This window comes from Festucalex cinctus, chromosome 6, assembly GCF_051991245.1.
Source record: "Festucalex cinctus isolate MCC-2025b chromosome 6, RoL_Fcin_1.0, whole genome shotgun sequence".
NCBI classification, from domain to species: domain Eukaryota; kingdom Metazoa; phylum Chordata; class Actinopteri; order Syngnathiformes; family Syngnathidae; genus Festucalex; species Festucalex cinctus.
In genome coordinates this window covers 1,849,894-1,866,434 of record NC_135416.1, presented here as the reverse complement: position 1 = coordinate 1,866,434, position 16,541 = coordinate 1,849,894, and the positions used below count along the sequence as shown (strand labels likewise).

The window sequence follows — 16,541 nt, the reverse complement described above, 5'->3', positions numbered from 1 at the left end:
CTTCATGTTAAAGATTGGACATCTCTTAATATGAAAAGCAAAATGCACTGAGCTGTAACCAACGGCATCTAGTGGCAAAAAAATGACTTTGAAATGTACTTTGGGACACTTAAACATTTAAAATAGAACGTATTTATACGTTTTTGGCAGCAAATGAGTTGATATATTCATCCCCCTTCCTATGGAGGACCAAAACTGCCAACATTCAAAATAAATAAATGACTAAAAATAGAAAAATAAATAAATGATGAAATAAATAAATAAATAAATGACTAAATAAATAGATAAATAAATGACTAAATAAATAGATAAATAAATGACTAAATAAATAAATACATAAATAGATAGATAAATAAATGACTAAATAAATAAATAAATGACGAAATAAATAGATAAATAAATGACGAAATAAATAGAAAATTAATGACTAAATAAATAGATAAATAAATGACTAAATAAATAGATAAATAAATGACTAAATAAATAGATAAATAAATGACTAAATAAATAAATAGATAGATAAATAAATGACTAAATAAATAAATAAATGACGAATTAAATAGATAAATAAATGACGAAATAAATAGAAAATTAATGACTAAATAAATAGATAAATAAATGACTAAATAAATAAATGACAAAATAAATAGATAAATTAATGACTAAATAAATAGATAAATAAATGACTAAATAAATAGATAAATAAATGACTAAATAAATAGATAAATAAATGACTAAATAAATAGATAAATGACTAAATAAATAAATACATAAATACATACATAAATAAATAAATAAATAAATGACTAAATAAATCAATTACTAAAAGTGAAAATAAAAACGGATTTAATTCCATTTATATTTATTTTTTGGTATATAATTTTCGAATGACATTTTTTTATATTCATTTTTATTTTCACGATTAGTCATTTATTTATTTTGAATTTTGGCAGTTTTGGCCCTCCATAAAAAAAATAGCAGAAAGACCAGTTTTGATGTGTGTGTGTGTGTGTGGCCCTCAAAACCGTGTTTATAGGCCACTACGCTATCAGCGCTGGTTGCTATGGACCTATATGAGCCTTTGAACAGCCGTTGCTATGCAGCCAGCGAGCGAGGCAGAGCAATGAGCCAGAGGCCCATGCAGTGGATGAGTCATAGCCCCCCCTCACCCCCCTCCCAGCTTACTCCCCCCTCACCGCTCACCAACCCAGACCTCCCTTCACTCACACTTGCACCCCCCCCACTGCATTCCTTACACACACATATAAAACCGCCGACGACGAAGCTCCTGGCGTTCTCGTGGCGGCCGAACCTGTCAAACATGGCTGACGGCGCAAACACAAACACACCTGGATGCGGCGGCATTGCAGAGGCACACGCACACACTCATTGTAACCTGTTGTGATGTGTGCACTGTAGCTTGACACGCCCTCCGCTACTACAGCATGGTCATGTGACCCGCATTGCAGCTTCAACCTTAACGAGGGCTGTAGACCTCCTGGGTACATTTTGTGCTTTTTTTTTTTTAATTTATTTTATTCTTTTCATTTAATTTTTGATTTTTATTTAATTTTAAAAAAATTTCCAGACATTGTGGCATTTGGGTTATGCTAGTGTTAGCATTTGGCTAACGCTAGTGTTAGCAGTTGGGTTACGCTAGTGTTAGCAGTTGGGTTATGCTAGCGTTAGCAGTTGGGTTATGCTAGTGTTAGCATTTGAGTTACGCTAGTGTTAGCATTTGGGTTACGCTAGTGTTAGCATTTGGGTTACGCTCGTGTTAGCATTTGGGTTATGCTAGTGTTAGCATTTGGTCACGATAGTGTTAGCATTTGGGTTACGCTCGTGTTAGCATTTGGGTTACGCTTGTGTTAGCATTTGGGTGTTGTGATTCAGTGTTAGGGGTTGTTATTGGGTCTCGGTTAAGGGTTAGGAGTTGAATCTTTGGTGTTATGACCCATGGCAACAATTTTATTTAACTGTTATCCCCAAAATACATCCGATTAAATCATTATTTTCTTTTACATTTGCTGCACTTTTGTTGCTTTATATCACGCCGTGCATCTCCATGTTTACTCTGCTGACTAATCCGAGGGCAGCGCCGGTTCGTTTATTTCCATTAAATTCACTTTAACGTCCTGTGGACACATCACCTTCCGCCCCATCTTAATAGCCAATGTCAAAGCCTTTAAGCGTCCGCCGGTTTTAAAAAGGCATAAATAAAAGGCAGAGAAACATTAAAACCAACATTAAGTGTGATGCGATGTAATGCATTGATTACGTGATTAAAAAAAAAAAACGAACATCCGCCGACCGCCATCAACGTCGGGAGTATATTTGGACGAAACTAAGCGAAGGTGAAGCAGCGTGACCGAGTCGGACAAAAAAAAAAAAATGATGCGCTCGCTCTGCCCAACCGATAACATTCGGACCATAAAGTGTCATTCTCCATTAATCGGCGCTTATATCTTCCGTGGAAAATGTATCTGCGCCATGAAGTTACAGTCCGTATGGTAGTTGACATCATTTTTTTTTTTTTTTTGCTACTGATCAAAGAGGAAGACTGATCACGTGAAAATAAAAGTGAAAATAAAAATTAATATAAAAAATATAATTCTAAAAAAAAAAATGGAAATAAATTTTTATTTTCACTTTTAGCCATTTATTTATTTATTAGGTCATTTATTTATTTTGAATTTTGGCAGTTTTGGTCCTCCATATATTCCTCTCTAGTTTTAAGGCAAAATTCCATGTTTTTATGATATCCATGTTTATATTTGGGATCTTGGCAAAATACACCTTCAAAACACTTTAGGGAAGAATTTTTTATTTTTTTTTTGCAAGTTATCCAAAGTGTTTTTCGTGGAGTGGCGACACGAGCACCAGACAGGCATCCTTTTGAAAGGATTAGAAGGAGGGGGGAGAAAAAGCATTGCTGTGTTTTCCCCGCCACGGCGAGTCACAAAAGCACACTTTGTATAAAGTATTCAAAGGCGACACGAGGCGTTCACGTGGGCGACATGTCCGACGCGGGACGGGAACGTAGCGACAACTTAGCAGCCTCCTGAGGTGTGAAATGCATACACAGATGATGCCGTGCTTTTTATGGAAACTTGTCATTGCGCTCCCGGCTCGTGTGTATTTATTCAGGACGGTCTTCAGTTAGCAACATTTTGGCAACATTGTCTAGACTCAAGTGCAATTTCTGGAGAAATTGCGTGGGAATGCTGAAAGCTGAATGCTAATAGCGGAATGCTAAGATTTGAATGATAAACTAGACGAAGTGCAATTTCTGGAGAAATTGCGTGGGAATGCTGAACGCTGAATGCTAAGATTTGAATGCATGTGGAATGTTTATGAAGTCAATTGAGAGATAAATTATGAAATTATAACCTCCTTGCTACTGGACCATGCACTTTACTAACTGTGCCACCGAGCAGTGTTAGACACCTGGTAATTATGATAAGTTATATGGAAGTGGGCGTGGAAAGTGATACTTAGAAAAAGTTCAATGTCTGTCCCATTGAAAATGAATGGGGGAAAGTTGATATTAAACGTTAAATTGTTAAGTAATGTGTAATCAGACGAGATATACTCCGGGAGGCGTGAATTTTTTAAGCTAGTTGAAATTTGAACAATGTAAATTGGAGTTATTATGTGGGGGTTGTTACACGGCAAAAAAGTGTGGAGAATAAAAATCACAATAACATATGTGGGAAAGCTTCAGCATTCCCACAACTAATTATAGCAAAAATATCCTTCGTTTTCATCTTTGGGAATTAATTTAATGCATGAGCCTTTGGGGATGATTTTAAATGTGATTTTTAAGTAGATTTAATTTGATATTAACCGAAAAGAGGACGATTGAAAATGTGTCACACAGAAGTGACGTCATCTGGCAGTAGCCAATAGAAAAGCAGCTTCAGATGACGTCGCTCGCATGGTGGTTTTTGAATATTGCGCACAAGTAATACACATTTAAAAAAAATAAAAATAAAACTAACACTGAAACTAACTAAAACTAGACTAAAATTAAGCATTTATTAAATAACTAAAACTAATAACTAACAAAACCACACTGAAAACTAATTCAAACTAACTAAATAAAAAATATAAAAACACAAAACGAAAAAAAACAAAACTAAATCTAAAATGAAAAATTGCAAAACTATAATAATCCTGAAGGATAATATTTTGCTCTTTAGAATTTTGTTAAAAATAAGTTAAAATGACACTGGAAGATGATAATGATATGGGAATATGTATTGCTAAAATGACGTTACGTAAGGATATGGTTGCAAAAATATGCTGGTAAACTGGCGATATGAAAGATATATTCAGCTACAATGATGTAATGGAAAGTTGTTGGAAAAATGATATGTGAAGATATGTTCCAAAAATGACAATAAGCACAGATATGAAAACTGGATAAAATGGTGACGCAATAACGATAAGTGATTACGCAATCATTCCAAGAAATGCATGCATACATATAATGAGAGAACCGTATGATCGTCATCATCACATCAGTTGTGCTGTTAAATAACGCAAATGCTATTAAACATGGAGCACGTGTTATCATCGTTCAACATATCCTTTTAGCCGTTTCCCTCAATGATTTAGACCAATGGAATGAGACCTCGTGACCCCAGCCAATCAGAGGGCAGCTTGTTGGCCGACCCCCCCGGCGCTGTTAAAGAGCCGTTAATGCAGCACAGCGGCAGGCATCCTCATTGGAACAATTAACACAGCCCAAGGCGCAAAATGTGATACGTGTACGTCTTCCCGCCGTTCGTCAGCGTTTTCACTCAAATATCGTCACATATTGTTGTCTTCATGTATCATCATTTTAACAACATAACGTGCTTATTTTAGCAATATATCTTTGTCAAATACCTTCATTTTTTTTCATTTTTTTTTAGGAGCATTGCATCTTTCCGTGATGTCATTTTAGGAACATAGATTCACGCGTCATCATATCTGCCTGTATTGCCAATTTCTGGATCATCATTTTAGCAAATATTTTTAACTAGGGGTGTCAAAATTAGTGCCTTAATTTTGTAATAATTCATATATTTATGGAGACTAGTATACGGTGAAGTTGTGTTATACAATTTTAGCGTGCACAATTTCACAAGTTACTTCATGCTAACGATTAGATAGCTCTTAATATGAAATATGAAATATTTGAATATATATATATATATATATATATATATATATATATATATATATATATATGTATATAATATATGAAATATGAAAAGAAAAATGCACTGAGTTGTCGCCAATGTCTTACAAATGCAATTATGCCATCTAGTGGCAGAAAAATGACCTCAACACAAATCGATATCATACTCTACTTTTTCTTTTTTTAACTGTACAGTACACATTTCAATTTTAACTCAATTTTATGAATTATGATAAAATTACTCTCACGACTAAAATATGCAACCATATTTCTATTAGTTTAACATACACACGGCCAGTTGAATCCCTCCAATTTTTGTTCACAAAAATTCTTCGTGACATATTTCTGGTCATCATTTTAGTGACATAACTTATACCTGTGTCCTTATTTTGGCAACAAATCTTCAAGTGTCATCATCTTAGTGAAACAACTTCCCCACGTTTTATTTTCAAAGTCATATCTCCGCCCACCTATCTTTGCGAATTGCTATTTTCGTAACGCATCTTTACGCATCCAAAAAAGCGTTTATACAAATGAACCGCTAATCGAGGGGCTAGTTAAGGCAAACTGCCGGCTACTTTATTTCACCCTCCTGCTACTCCTCTGCTTATATGTGCTGCTTGTCCTAATTCTTATTTAATAATGAATTGAGTCTTTCAAAGAGCCCGCGGGATTAGCTCTAAGCTGAAAACACGTCTGTAGGAGCGTGATGCGGGTTGAGGACCGAGCGTGACGAAAATATATATATAGATATATATATACGCACGCGTTGGGCCGACGATACCGCGTGTGATACGGCGCCTGTTTACATGCTTGATTCTTTCATTCCACGCGCTCAATGACATTTTCTCTTTCCGTCCGTCAGGTTCCTTCAAAGGCATGTGCAAACAGATCGATCACTTCCCGGAGGACGCCGACTATGAGGCCGACGCTTCCGAGTACTTCCTACGTGAGTCCAACCTGATCTGTATCCTCTGGTGTTGGGTTCATCAATGTATCGTCAATTGTATCGTACCGTAAACCACGCCCGCATGACCTGGTAAACCAATCAAGACGCAAGACGTCATGCCTGCGACGGCACGCGCGTTTTGCTGCGGACAAACAAAAGCAATCCGGCTCCCGGTGGTGCATTGCGTGGTTATCCAAAGCCGAGAAAAAAAAATAAAAAATAAAATGGTTAAGCGCTGTAGTCACGGCGACTACGTCTGTGCTAAGGTATAATGTTCTCCATTGTTGTTTTTAGCCAAAAGCTAACGAAAGCTCCACGTAGCTAACCGTCCAGGCGCTTGTCGACTTACTATTTACTATAAATGCCAACAAAACAAACTTTACACACACGGCCAGTTGAATCCCTCCAAAATGAGCAGAAACAACTACGTCTGTGCTAAAGTAATGTTCTCCATTGTTGTTTTTAGCCAAAGGCTAACGATAGCTCCACGTAGCTAACCGTCCACGCGTTTGTCGACTTACTATTTACTATAAATGCCATTTAAATGCCATTTTGACAAATAAAAAAAAAAATCACTAAAAGATATTTTTAAACAAATATATTTCCTTTCATTTTGACCACAAAAAAAAAAACAGCACAGTCACTCTTCAATAGTCTTAACGCTCAAAATAAAACACAAAAATGCTCTTTTAGTTTAAGATTGACAATTTTGAAGGATTTCCAAACCAACCGGTGAAGTTTTGGTGACAAACTGCTGCAAGCTAGCGCCACTTACAGGCAAGGAGGACTCACTTAACGTCTTCCCCCTCTGCCATCGCTCGCTTGTACTCGCCACGAGTACTCGAGTACTTGAAAAAAGGCTGGTATCGGTCCTCGCCCATCCCTAATGAAAGGTGCTTCCAAAGATCATGTACCTTCCTATGTTGTGCTGGACATTGTTAAAAACTCCACAGACCATGTCAGAAAAACTTGTTTGTGAACTTTTTTTTTTTTTAGCAAGTTCAAAAAGTAAGTTGAGAGCCGTCAACGTTGACCACTTGGCGCGGGCGAGCGGGACCGGAAAAGGGCATCAAGGAGGGATTGACTGCGTGACAAGAGGGTAACGTTCGGGGAGGTGAAGGGCAAGGAGAAGGCGAGCGAGCCTGTCGCACGTCTCCCAGCGGCCCGCCAATTAGGACACTTTGGTCTATAAATACTGCCAGGCGGCTGCGTTATGTGGGTCCAAACCTCCTCTCGTCCTCCCTGGCGTCCTCCCTGCCCATCTGTTTGTACATCCCCGTCGAGGGCCCGACAGCTGGTCCGTGGCGGGCGAGCGAGCGAGCGACGGGCACGAGCGGGATATATGGCATGCATCACCATCCGGGCGTCCCGCCGCACCAGCCCGCCCTTCTCCCGTTTTTGCTAGAAATCGGAATCATATTTTACCAACAATTGCTCCCATAGCATCATTTTGATCATACGTCTTCCCAACTCCTCATTACATACAGTACGTATTGCGAGCCAGTGATATGTATTTACGGTACATATTGCCAGTTTGGCAACATATCTACTAGGGGTGTGAATTGCCTAGTACCTGACGATTCGATTCGTATCACGATTCACAGGTCACGATTCGATTCGATACCGATTAATCCCGATACGAATTTATAACTCGATTGTTGCGATTTTTTTTCATTCAAATTTAGAAAATACTAATCAGTAAGCTTGTAGAGTGTAAGATTTATATGAAAATGTATTATTTATTTATCTGAAATTTCAGTCTTATAGAGGTTGTAATCTGTTTCATGTTTGAACAGCATTAAAATAAAATATTATGGCTTAATGTTCCGTTCATATAACATTCTTCCATGCTCAAGGTGTGAATCCTAACCCGAAGTCAGACGTTTTGTTGAATATTTTTCCATTAAAAATGGAAGTTTAAAAATCGATTCACACACACAAAAAAAAAAAAAAAAAAAAAAAGACGATGATAAGACGTTGAATCGGTAAGACTACCGAATGAACAATTCTGAGCTCTTAAAAAAATTAAAAAAATCGATTTTTTTTTATTGAATCGATTCGAGAATCGCGCGATGTAGTATCGCGATATATCGCAGAATCGATTTTTTTTAACACCCCTAATATCTACCCATATTGTCATGTTAGTATCATATCTTCCCGTATCGTTGTTCGACAATGTATCTTCCCGTAGGAAATGTATCATCCCCTCTTATTTGCAGAGATCATCATTTTGCTAACATATCTTCTACAACCTAGCGTCCAGTAGCATCATGTTGGCAACATACAGTATCGTCCCATATCGTCATTTTAGCATCCGATTGACCTTCTATCATCATTTTAGGAACAAATCTTTTGGATTGTATTTTGTAACGTTGCCAACATTATCTTCCGTATCGTCATTTTAGCAACTTAAATTTGGCTATCGTCATTTTACACCATGTTTTCCCATACCGCCACACTCGGAATGTGTTTTCCGTGATTTTGACTTGAGTTAAGCCGTTGTGTAGCTGTGACCATTTTGGACAGATTATACCTTCTTCCACATATTAACTCATTTGCTCCCAAAAAAACGTATAAATATGTTCTATTTTAAATGTTTTAAGTGTCCAAAAAATGTATTTATACTTTTTTTTTTTTTTTTTTTTTTTTTTTAAATGGTAGAACATACCGAAAGCTTTGATGCAGAACGGTTGAAGAAATGGTAGTTAGTATTCAAATGGCCAGCAGGTGGCAGCAGAGCAAAGAAGATCAACCATGTTGAAAAACAGCTCAATTACTCCCAACTCTAAATAGATTTGTGAATAATGATGAAACTTAGCTATATTCTAATGCTAATTGCTGCAAAATGGGAAACAGAAATATTTTTTTTTTTTCCAGTTCAAAGAAGAGACTTTAATCTTCCTTTAGTTGTGCTGACTTTGACAACACACTGCTGACAGTTAATGTTTTATTGATATTGCCATTATTAATAACAGGGGGAAAGAAAACACTTCCTAATTAACTCATTTGCTCCTAATAACGTGTAAATACGTTTTTTCTAATGTTCTAAGTGTCCCAAAGACGTATTTATACGTTTTGTTTTGTTTTTTTTATGCTAGAGCATACAGAAGGCTTTGATGCAGCCTCTCAACTGCAAAGAATGGTTGCAGAAATGGTAGTTATTACACAAACGGCCAGCAGGTGGCAGCAGAGCAAATGAGATCAACCAGGGCCATGTAGAAAAAAACTTCAATTGCTTACAATTTGAAATCGATTTGTGAAAACTGATGAAACTTAGCTCTCTTCTAATGCTAATTGCTGCAAAACGGAAACAGATAGAATCATACTTTTTTTTTCCTGATGAAAGAAGAGACTTTAATCTTTCTTTTGATCGGTTCCATGCTTTTATAGCAATTGAACACAATATTCTGTGGGCCTTTCAAAATCAGTCAAAATCCAGTAAAACAGCCGGGAGCGAACGTGATTGCGAAATGTGAAAATGGCGGCGAGTGAATGAGTTAAACAAAAAGAATAAAAAATAAAGCGTTCAAGCACCCGTCCCGCTCGACTTTCGAGGTTGATGCTTTCATGTCTTTGGTCATCTTGCGTGTCAAGCGAGTGCATTTGGGTGTCCGCCGCTGACCTACATTTGTGCACAAGCAGATGCACTGGAAATGCTGTAGGGGGGGGAAAAAAAAAAAAAAAAAAAAAAAAAAGGCGAAGACAGCGCGACAGCCGTCCTTACCGCGACAACATCGCTTGCGCTTCAACCGAAAAAGTGAACACACAAAAAGTCGGCGTAATTGTCATCTTTTTGGTTTGGTGTTTTCGAGCTCACGTGAGCCATCTGCGCCGCATTTCTGCCTTCTTGCTTGTGTTACCATGGCAAACGTGAACTATTTATAAAGTAAAGGGCCTTCATTTTGGACACCGTGAGCGTAGTGTTTGCTACTTGTTTCTGTTTAAATATATGAACAAACTGGGTATTGCCTCCAACCTCACGATACGATACGATACGTATCGCGATACACATGTAACCCAATACATGATCTTCAAGGCGATACATATCCCGATATTTTACATTAATTGACTTGCATTTTATAATAACAGTCATATGTATACCTAAAGGATATGTTTATTATGCTGGATGACAATTTTTTTTTTTTGGTTAGCAGCTCTTCCGGTTTACCACCTAGCGGCATGCCTGGTCGAAATGTGGACGCACTGTAGAGCAAGGAGCATTTTTCACAGACACACCGGGAAAATTTATTAATAGGCATGAGCCGATATGAGCAAAAATATCAAAGTATGAAAATTACAGCTCTGAAAAGTGCTTATTTGGAATATTTGGGGAAATAAAAACAGGTTGTTTTTTTTCCACATAACACATTCTATTTCGTTTTTAAACAAAATATAGGAAAATTGGTCCATTAAGACACGTGCCGTGTTACGTTTATAAGTAAATAAATGTTGATATTTTTCATCTGCTTTCATTTTTCTTGAGCAAAACACAAGCGTCCAATCACTGGTGAGCTATTTTTGCATTAATTGAAGGCAATTAACTTCAAAGACGCTGCTGGTTTTTATTTTTTTTTTAGGTACAATGCAAGCTGCAAAGGCAAACGTTAACGGTCTATTTAAAGTTAACGAGCAATATCGATTCTGACGCCTGCGTATCGATACGTGGCCCGCAACGATATATTGCCGTATCGATTTTTTGAGCACACGCCTACAAACAATGATGGTATGAAACAGTGATGTCACAATTGCAGCTCATTTACATAACCACGCCCACCAACTCCAGTTTATTCTGGCCATGACCTGCAAGCTCAAGGGTGGAGGAAGATCCGCAATCTTCAAGCAAGTGCACTATTATTAAAAAATCAAAGCTGACAGCTAAGCAGAGCTGCAATGTTTTGCACTGATTAGCTTGTGAGGAGCATTACATTTGAATGTTTGGCGCTATGCTCAAATCTTTTTTTTTTTTTAACCCCATTTTATAAACATTATGATCCTCAGCTAATTTCGGGAACTGTTTTAAAATTCTGTTTAAAAAAAAAAAAAAAGAAAGTCTACTTTGATGTCATCACCATCATCATCATCATCCTTCAGCCTCTCCAAGTGGATAACAAGCCACGCCCCCCAACTCGCCGAGCCTGGTGGGATGCGTACATGTGGATATTATGTAAGCGAGAGCAGCCTGCCTTTCTATGAGCACTGGGGGAGAAACATAGCTTGCTAGCCCCCCTACGGCATCACAAAACCCCCACCCCACCCCACCCCAAACGCCCCTCTCCACCACCACCTACACCCCCCCCACCCCCCTCCATAGTACGCAATATATATATATATATATATATATATATATATATATATATATATATATATATATATATGTGACATACTTTCAAACATCATTATTCCGGTTTATATCAAAATAAATCTACTAAAAATCACATTTAAAATCATCCCCAAAGGCTCACGCATTAAATTAATTACCAAAGACTAAAACGAAGGACGTGTTTGCTATAATTATAGTTTTATTTTAGATAGTTTTGTAAACATAAAATGTAGTTTCAGTTAGTTTAGTTTTTTTTTTAAAAAAGCATTTTTCGTTTTTATTTTATTTCGGTAACAATATTGTTTTTATTTTATTTTAGTTTTAGTGAACTAAAATAACCTTGAATGGCACCTGTTTTTCGACACACTCCCTTCTTACTTTTGACCATCGCCAAACATTTTTGTTTTGTTGTTGAAATTTGCACCTGGATAAAAGGGGTAGGTTTTGGTTTTCTAAATTCCAGCTTGCCATGATTCTTAGAACGAAATTCAAACACATTAGATATATTAAAACTGTGTACTAGTATAAGTTATTTCGTACTTTTCTTGCTGGACTACTGGCGCAACACATTAGCCTCTTTAGTTGGATTCTTTCTTCCGATTTTTGCCATCTTTGACTATCAGTGGATGACCAATCTACATTTAGCATGACACTAGTTCCTTTTGTATACAAAATGAAAGCCTTGTTTTGACTGCTAAACATGCGCCTTGTGCGACTTAAACTCATTTAGCTTTGACACTTTGTCCCAGTACTTTAGCCTCAGGAATGTTCGTATTTCCTCTTTTTTTTTTTTTGCTATGAACGCTTGAGTTGACTAATCCGTGACGTCTTTCATATTAACTCCAAATCAGCCTACTTTTTACTGACATAAATCCGATCTTGACCTTCAAAGCGCATCTGAGACGCTAATCTGTCCAAACTGACGTCGGGGAAAAATTGTTCTGATACGAGTTTGCCCGATTTTGCTCTGACGCGCGCTGGCTTGCTAAAATTAGACAAGCCGGGGTCCTAGTAACATCATGCTAAAACGACTCGGGATGGAGGTGGGGGGCTTTTTGGGAGGGGGGGGGGGGGGGGGGGTCCGTGACATCAGATGGCGATGACGTCATTGGCCCGGCTGATGTCACGGCGGGCTATTTTTGTGGACACGGAGGCATATCACCATTTACACCAGTAATGCGTCTTGATAACCACTGGCGCACACGCGCACTGACGCCTGGTCGTGTGTGTGCGTGTTTGTGTGTTTACGTTTGCTATGTGGATGCTGCATAATGTCATTGTCACTTCCGACTGACTGAGCCCGCAAAGGCTGGAGTCACACTGCAGGTCTGAAAATGCGTACACGTAGCAGCAAGAAGGCAACCAGAGGATAAAATGTTTGGGGTTTTTTTCTTATTGCATTCACTTGAAAAAAAAAAACGGTAGTTTTTCTGACTACTTTTTCTGGGGAGCTTTGTTTTGTTGTTTTTTTTGCATTTTTTTTTTACTTTCTGCTTTTCTGAATCTTTTCTTCTGTTTTCCGGAATTATTTTTCTGTTTTCTTTCTGTTTTTTTTTTTTTTTTAAATAATTTTCCCCTTGTTTTTCCAAATATTTTTTGTTTTGTTTTTCTGAGTCATTTTTCCTTATGTTTGACTCCCGCGCCCCCTCCCCACGTTTTTTGGAATATTTTTTATGACAGAAAAAAAAAATGTAGTACAACAGATTAAAAAAATATTCAGAAAACAGATTAAAAAAAAATACCCAAAAAAACAAAACAAAGCTCTTGTTAAGGTTCCGGTGCGACCGGAGAGTGGATCCCAGAATCACAGAACACAGAGGAGTAAGCGAGAGGTTTTATTCACCAAAACACGTGAATATGAACATAAAGCGCTGGACACAGCCAGGAAAAAGGTTAACAAAAGGTGCTTGCAAATTGCAAGGAGGGAAATTAACACAACACAAAAGACCCTTTTGGTCCTCCATATGTTTACCATATTAATGCTGACTTCATTTAATCCCACTTGAAACATGGAGCATGAGTTGACATTTGTGGCGATTAGTTAGCTTAGCATGCTAATGCTAATGCTAAGTTAGTATTCTAAGTTAGAATGCTAATGCTAATGATAGCTTAGCATGCTAATTCTAAGTTAGCATGTATATATCTACACAGACGGTCCATTTTTTTTTAAGTGTGAATATGTACAGTATGAATATGTAAACAAATCGGATTTCACCCAAAAAAAAATCTGAACTGGGCAACATATGCTATCTGTTGCTAAAGCTAACATATAGCAAGATAGCAAACGTGAGTCTAGAAGCCACATTTACTCTCTTACAGTGACTTAAATAAACCGTTTTGAATAAGAAGTGCTTGTCAGAATACTTTTAACTGCAACATTATGACATGACTATCCCCGTGTAACCTGGAACTATTTCAAACGAGAGTGAATCAAACGCTAACATGCTAGCTAGCAGTTATGTGACGGTATGGTAGCAATTTTCCTGTCTCCTTGATAACTGTTTTGCCGCATTTTTTTTTTTTTTTTTTTTTTAACAACCACATGTTCTTCTTTGCTGCTGGGCTCTCCCACGTGGGTGTACAATGTGTGTGCGTGTGTTTAGATAAGCATGCGTAGGTAGTACATAGTGTGTACGGGAAACACCCCACTTCGGGACGATCGAGCGAGGATGTGAGTGGGCGGCTGATCGATGAATGTGTGTGTGTGCGTGTGTGTCTTGTTGCGCTTACTGTTAGTGTGTGTTTTGGATAAAGGAACGCACACGCAAACACGCACACACACAGAGGGAGCTCCCATGGCACCCCCGCCACCCCCCTCCTATAATTCAGCCACAATTAAAAGGCTCTCCTTTACCGGAGCGAATGAAAGCGTAAGTCAAGACCACGTACACACGAATACGCACGCACGCACGCACGCACGCACACACGCACGATGCAGCATATGCGAAGGGGATGAAACAGACAAATTTCTGGAGAAATTGCGTGGGAATGCTAATAGCTGAATGCTAAGATTTGAATGCATGTGGAATGCTTATGAAGTAAATTGAGAGATAAATTATGAAATTTTGACCTCCTGGTTACTGGACAATGAACTTTACCAACTGTGCCACCGAACAGTGCAAGACACCTGGTAATGATGATAATTTATATTTATGGAAGTGGGCGTGGAAAGTGATACTTAGAAAAAGTTAAATGACTGTCCCAGTGAAAATGAATGGAGAAAAGTTGATATTACAAGTTAAATTGTGCAAATACTGTAAGCAATGTGGAATCAGACGATACATACCCCGGGAGGCATCAATTTTTGAGGCTTGTTGAAATTTTAAAAATGTAAATTGGAAGTATTAGGTGGGAGTTGTTACGTGGCGAAAAAAAAAGTGTGGAGAATAAAAATCACAATAACATATGTGGGAATGATTCAGCATTCCCACAACTAGACTAAGTGCAATTTCTGGAGAAATTGCGTGGGAATGCTGACGGCTGAATGCTAATAGATGAATGCTAAAATATGCGTGCATGTGGAATGCTTCTGAAGTAAATTGAGAGATATTATATACATATATTATTGTGATTTTTATTTATTTTAATTATTTATATTAATGCTTTAACATTCCCAGCATACAAATTCATGCATGGAACTCCTCCCACAAGATTGCCGCTATGTCAGGAGTCCTATAAAATGGACTCAAAGTCACCGACAAGACCTCCCATGTTTGTGTGTGCGTTCAAATTGAATCCAAAACTGTGAGGTGTCAAAAAGGCCTTTGATGTTATTGTATCGTGTCAAAACGCAACGCTGTCACAAATTTGATTGAAGCGTATACACAACCTTGCGTATGTGTTGTGTGGCCCTCCCTCGTCCACCTTGAAGACAAATTTGCGGCGACAGCACGTCAATAAAGACGACCGGATGGGGTTAAAACAAATAGGATGAAGGGAGGTGTGTGTGTGTGTGTGTGTGTGTGTGCGCGGTTGGTGCGCCGCCAAGTGTGAGGTCACCTTAAAATGTGATCAGTGATGGCGGCCGTCGCATACTGAACAGTCCCTGCGGCAGCAAAAGGGCAGCGGTAAAGAAAGAAAGCGCGTCGAGGTTTTTGGCTCTTGAGAATGCTCAAAAGCAATTTTCGGTATTTTGGCGGCATTTCGTCCTTTTTTTATTAAGATGAGTTTTAGTGGGCATTTCTATTGAATTAGATTAAATGTTCGTGTCCATCTAGTTTAGAAGGCATTATTTTCCATTATTTTCTAGTGGGGGCGTCTTGAAAATATTATTGCAAAGAAAATGTTTGACTTGACTTCCCCTTTAGTAATATATCAAAATTTGTCATTTTATTTACGTGATGGTATGAATCAGATCCCTATTTACAACATCATTGTTGGAAGGCCCACAGAATATTGTGTTCTATTGCTATAAAAACATGGAACCTACCAAACAAAACAAAGATCTCTTCTTTCATCTGGGGAAAAAAAGTATACTTGTATGTTTCCGTTTTGCAGTAATTAGCATTAGAATATAGCTAAGTTTCATCATTATTCACTTTACTGTTAAAAACTGGAAAGAAGAGCTTGTTGCAACATGGCCCTGGCTGATCTCTTATGCTCTGCTGCCACCTTCTGGACATTTTTTGTAATAACGCCGATTGCTTTAAGCAACCTCTTCATGTTAGAGGCTGCATCAAGGCCTGCCATTTGTGCTTGCATAAAATGGTTTTTTTAAAAACGTATTTTCACGTTTTTGGGTTTGAATTAGTTAATAATTAATAGAGACAAGCTGACCTTGGAAAAAGCTTTTAGTATAATAGCAAACACGCAAATATTAGCGTATAGCGTTATAAATCAGTGAACAATTACTGTTATGCTGCAATCAAAGGATTTGGACAATTAAAAAAAAATAATTGCTCAAAACGATTACTCGATTATTAAAATAGTTGCTGATTCATTTGCTAATCGATTATTTGCCGATTAATTAAATTTTGACAGCTCTAGTTGTAGCACATAAGCACAGTTGTTTGTGTTTTTTGTTGTTGTTTTTTTTGTTTTTTTTCATCTGAACGGTTTAAACTATACGGTTGTACCTTGAATTA

General features: G+C 37.7%; 2 protein-coding genes across 3 annotated transcripts in view; one reads left to right on the top strand and one right to left on the bottom strand.

Annotated features, from left to right (window-relative positions):
• ift27 (intraflagellar transport 27 homolog (Chlamydomonas)) overlaps positions 1–16,541 on the bottom strand; it is a 42,226-nt gene that overhangs the window by 7,068 nt on the left and 18,617 nt on the right. The gene's annotated exons all lie outside the window — the stretch shown is intronic.
• cacng2b (calcium channel, voltage-dependent, gamma subunit 2b) overlaps positions 1–16,541 on the top strand; it is a 31,898-nt gene that overhangs the window by 7,811 nt on the left and 7,546 nt on the right. For both annotated transcript variants that reach the window (XM_077523412.1, XM_077523411.1), the window contains one exon: positions 6,054–6,137. In XM_077523412.1, the coding sequence (XP_077379538.1) occupies positions 6,054–6,137 (84 nt within the window). The remainder of the gene's footprint in view (positions 1–6,053; positions 6,138–16,541) is intronic.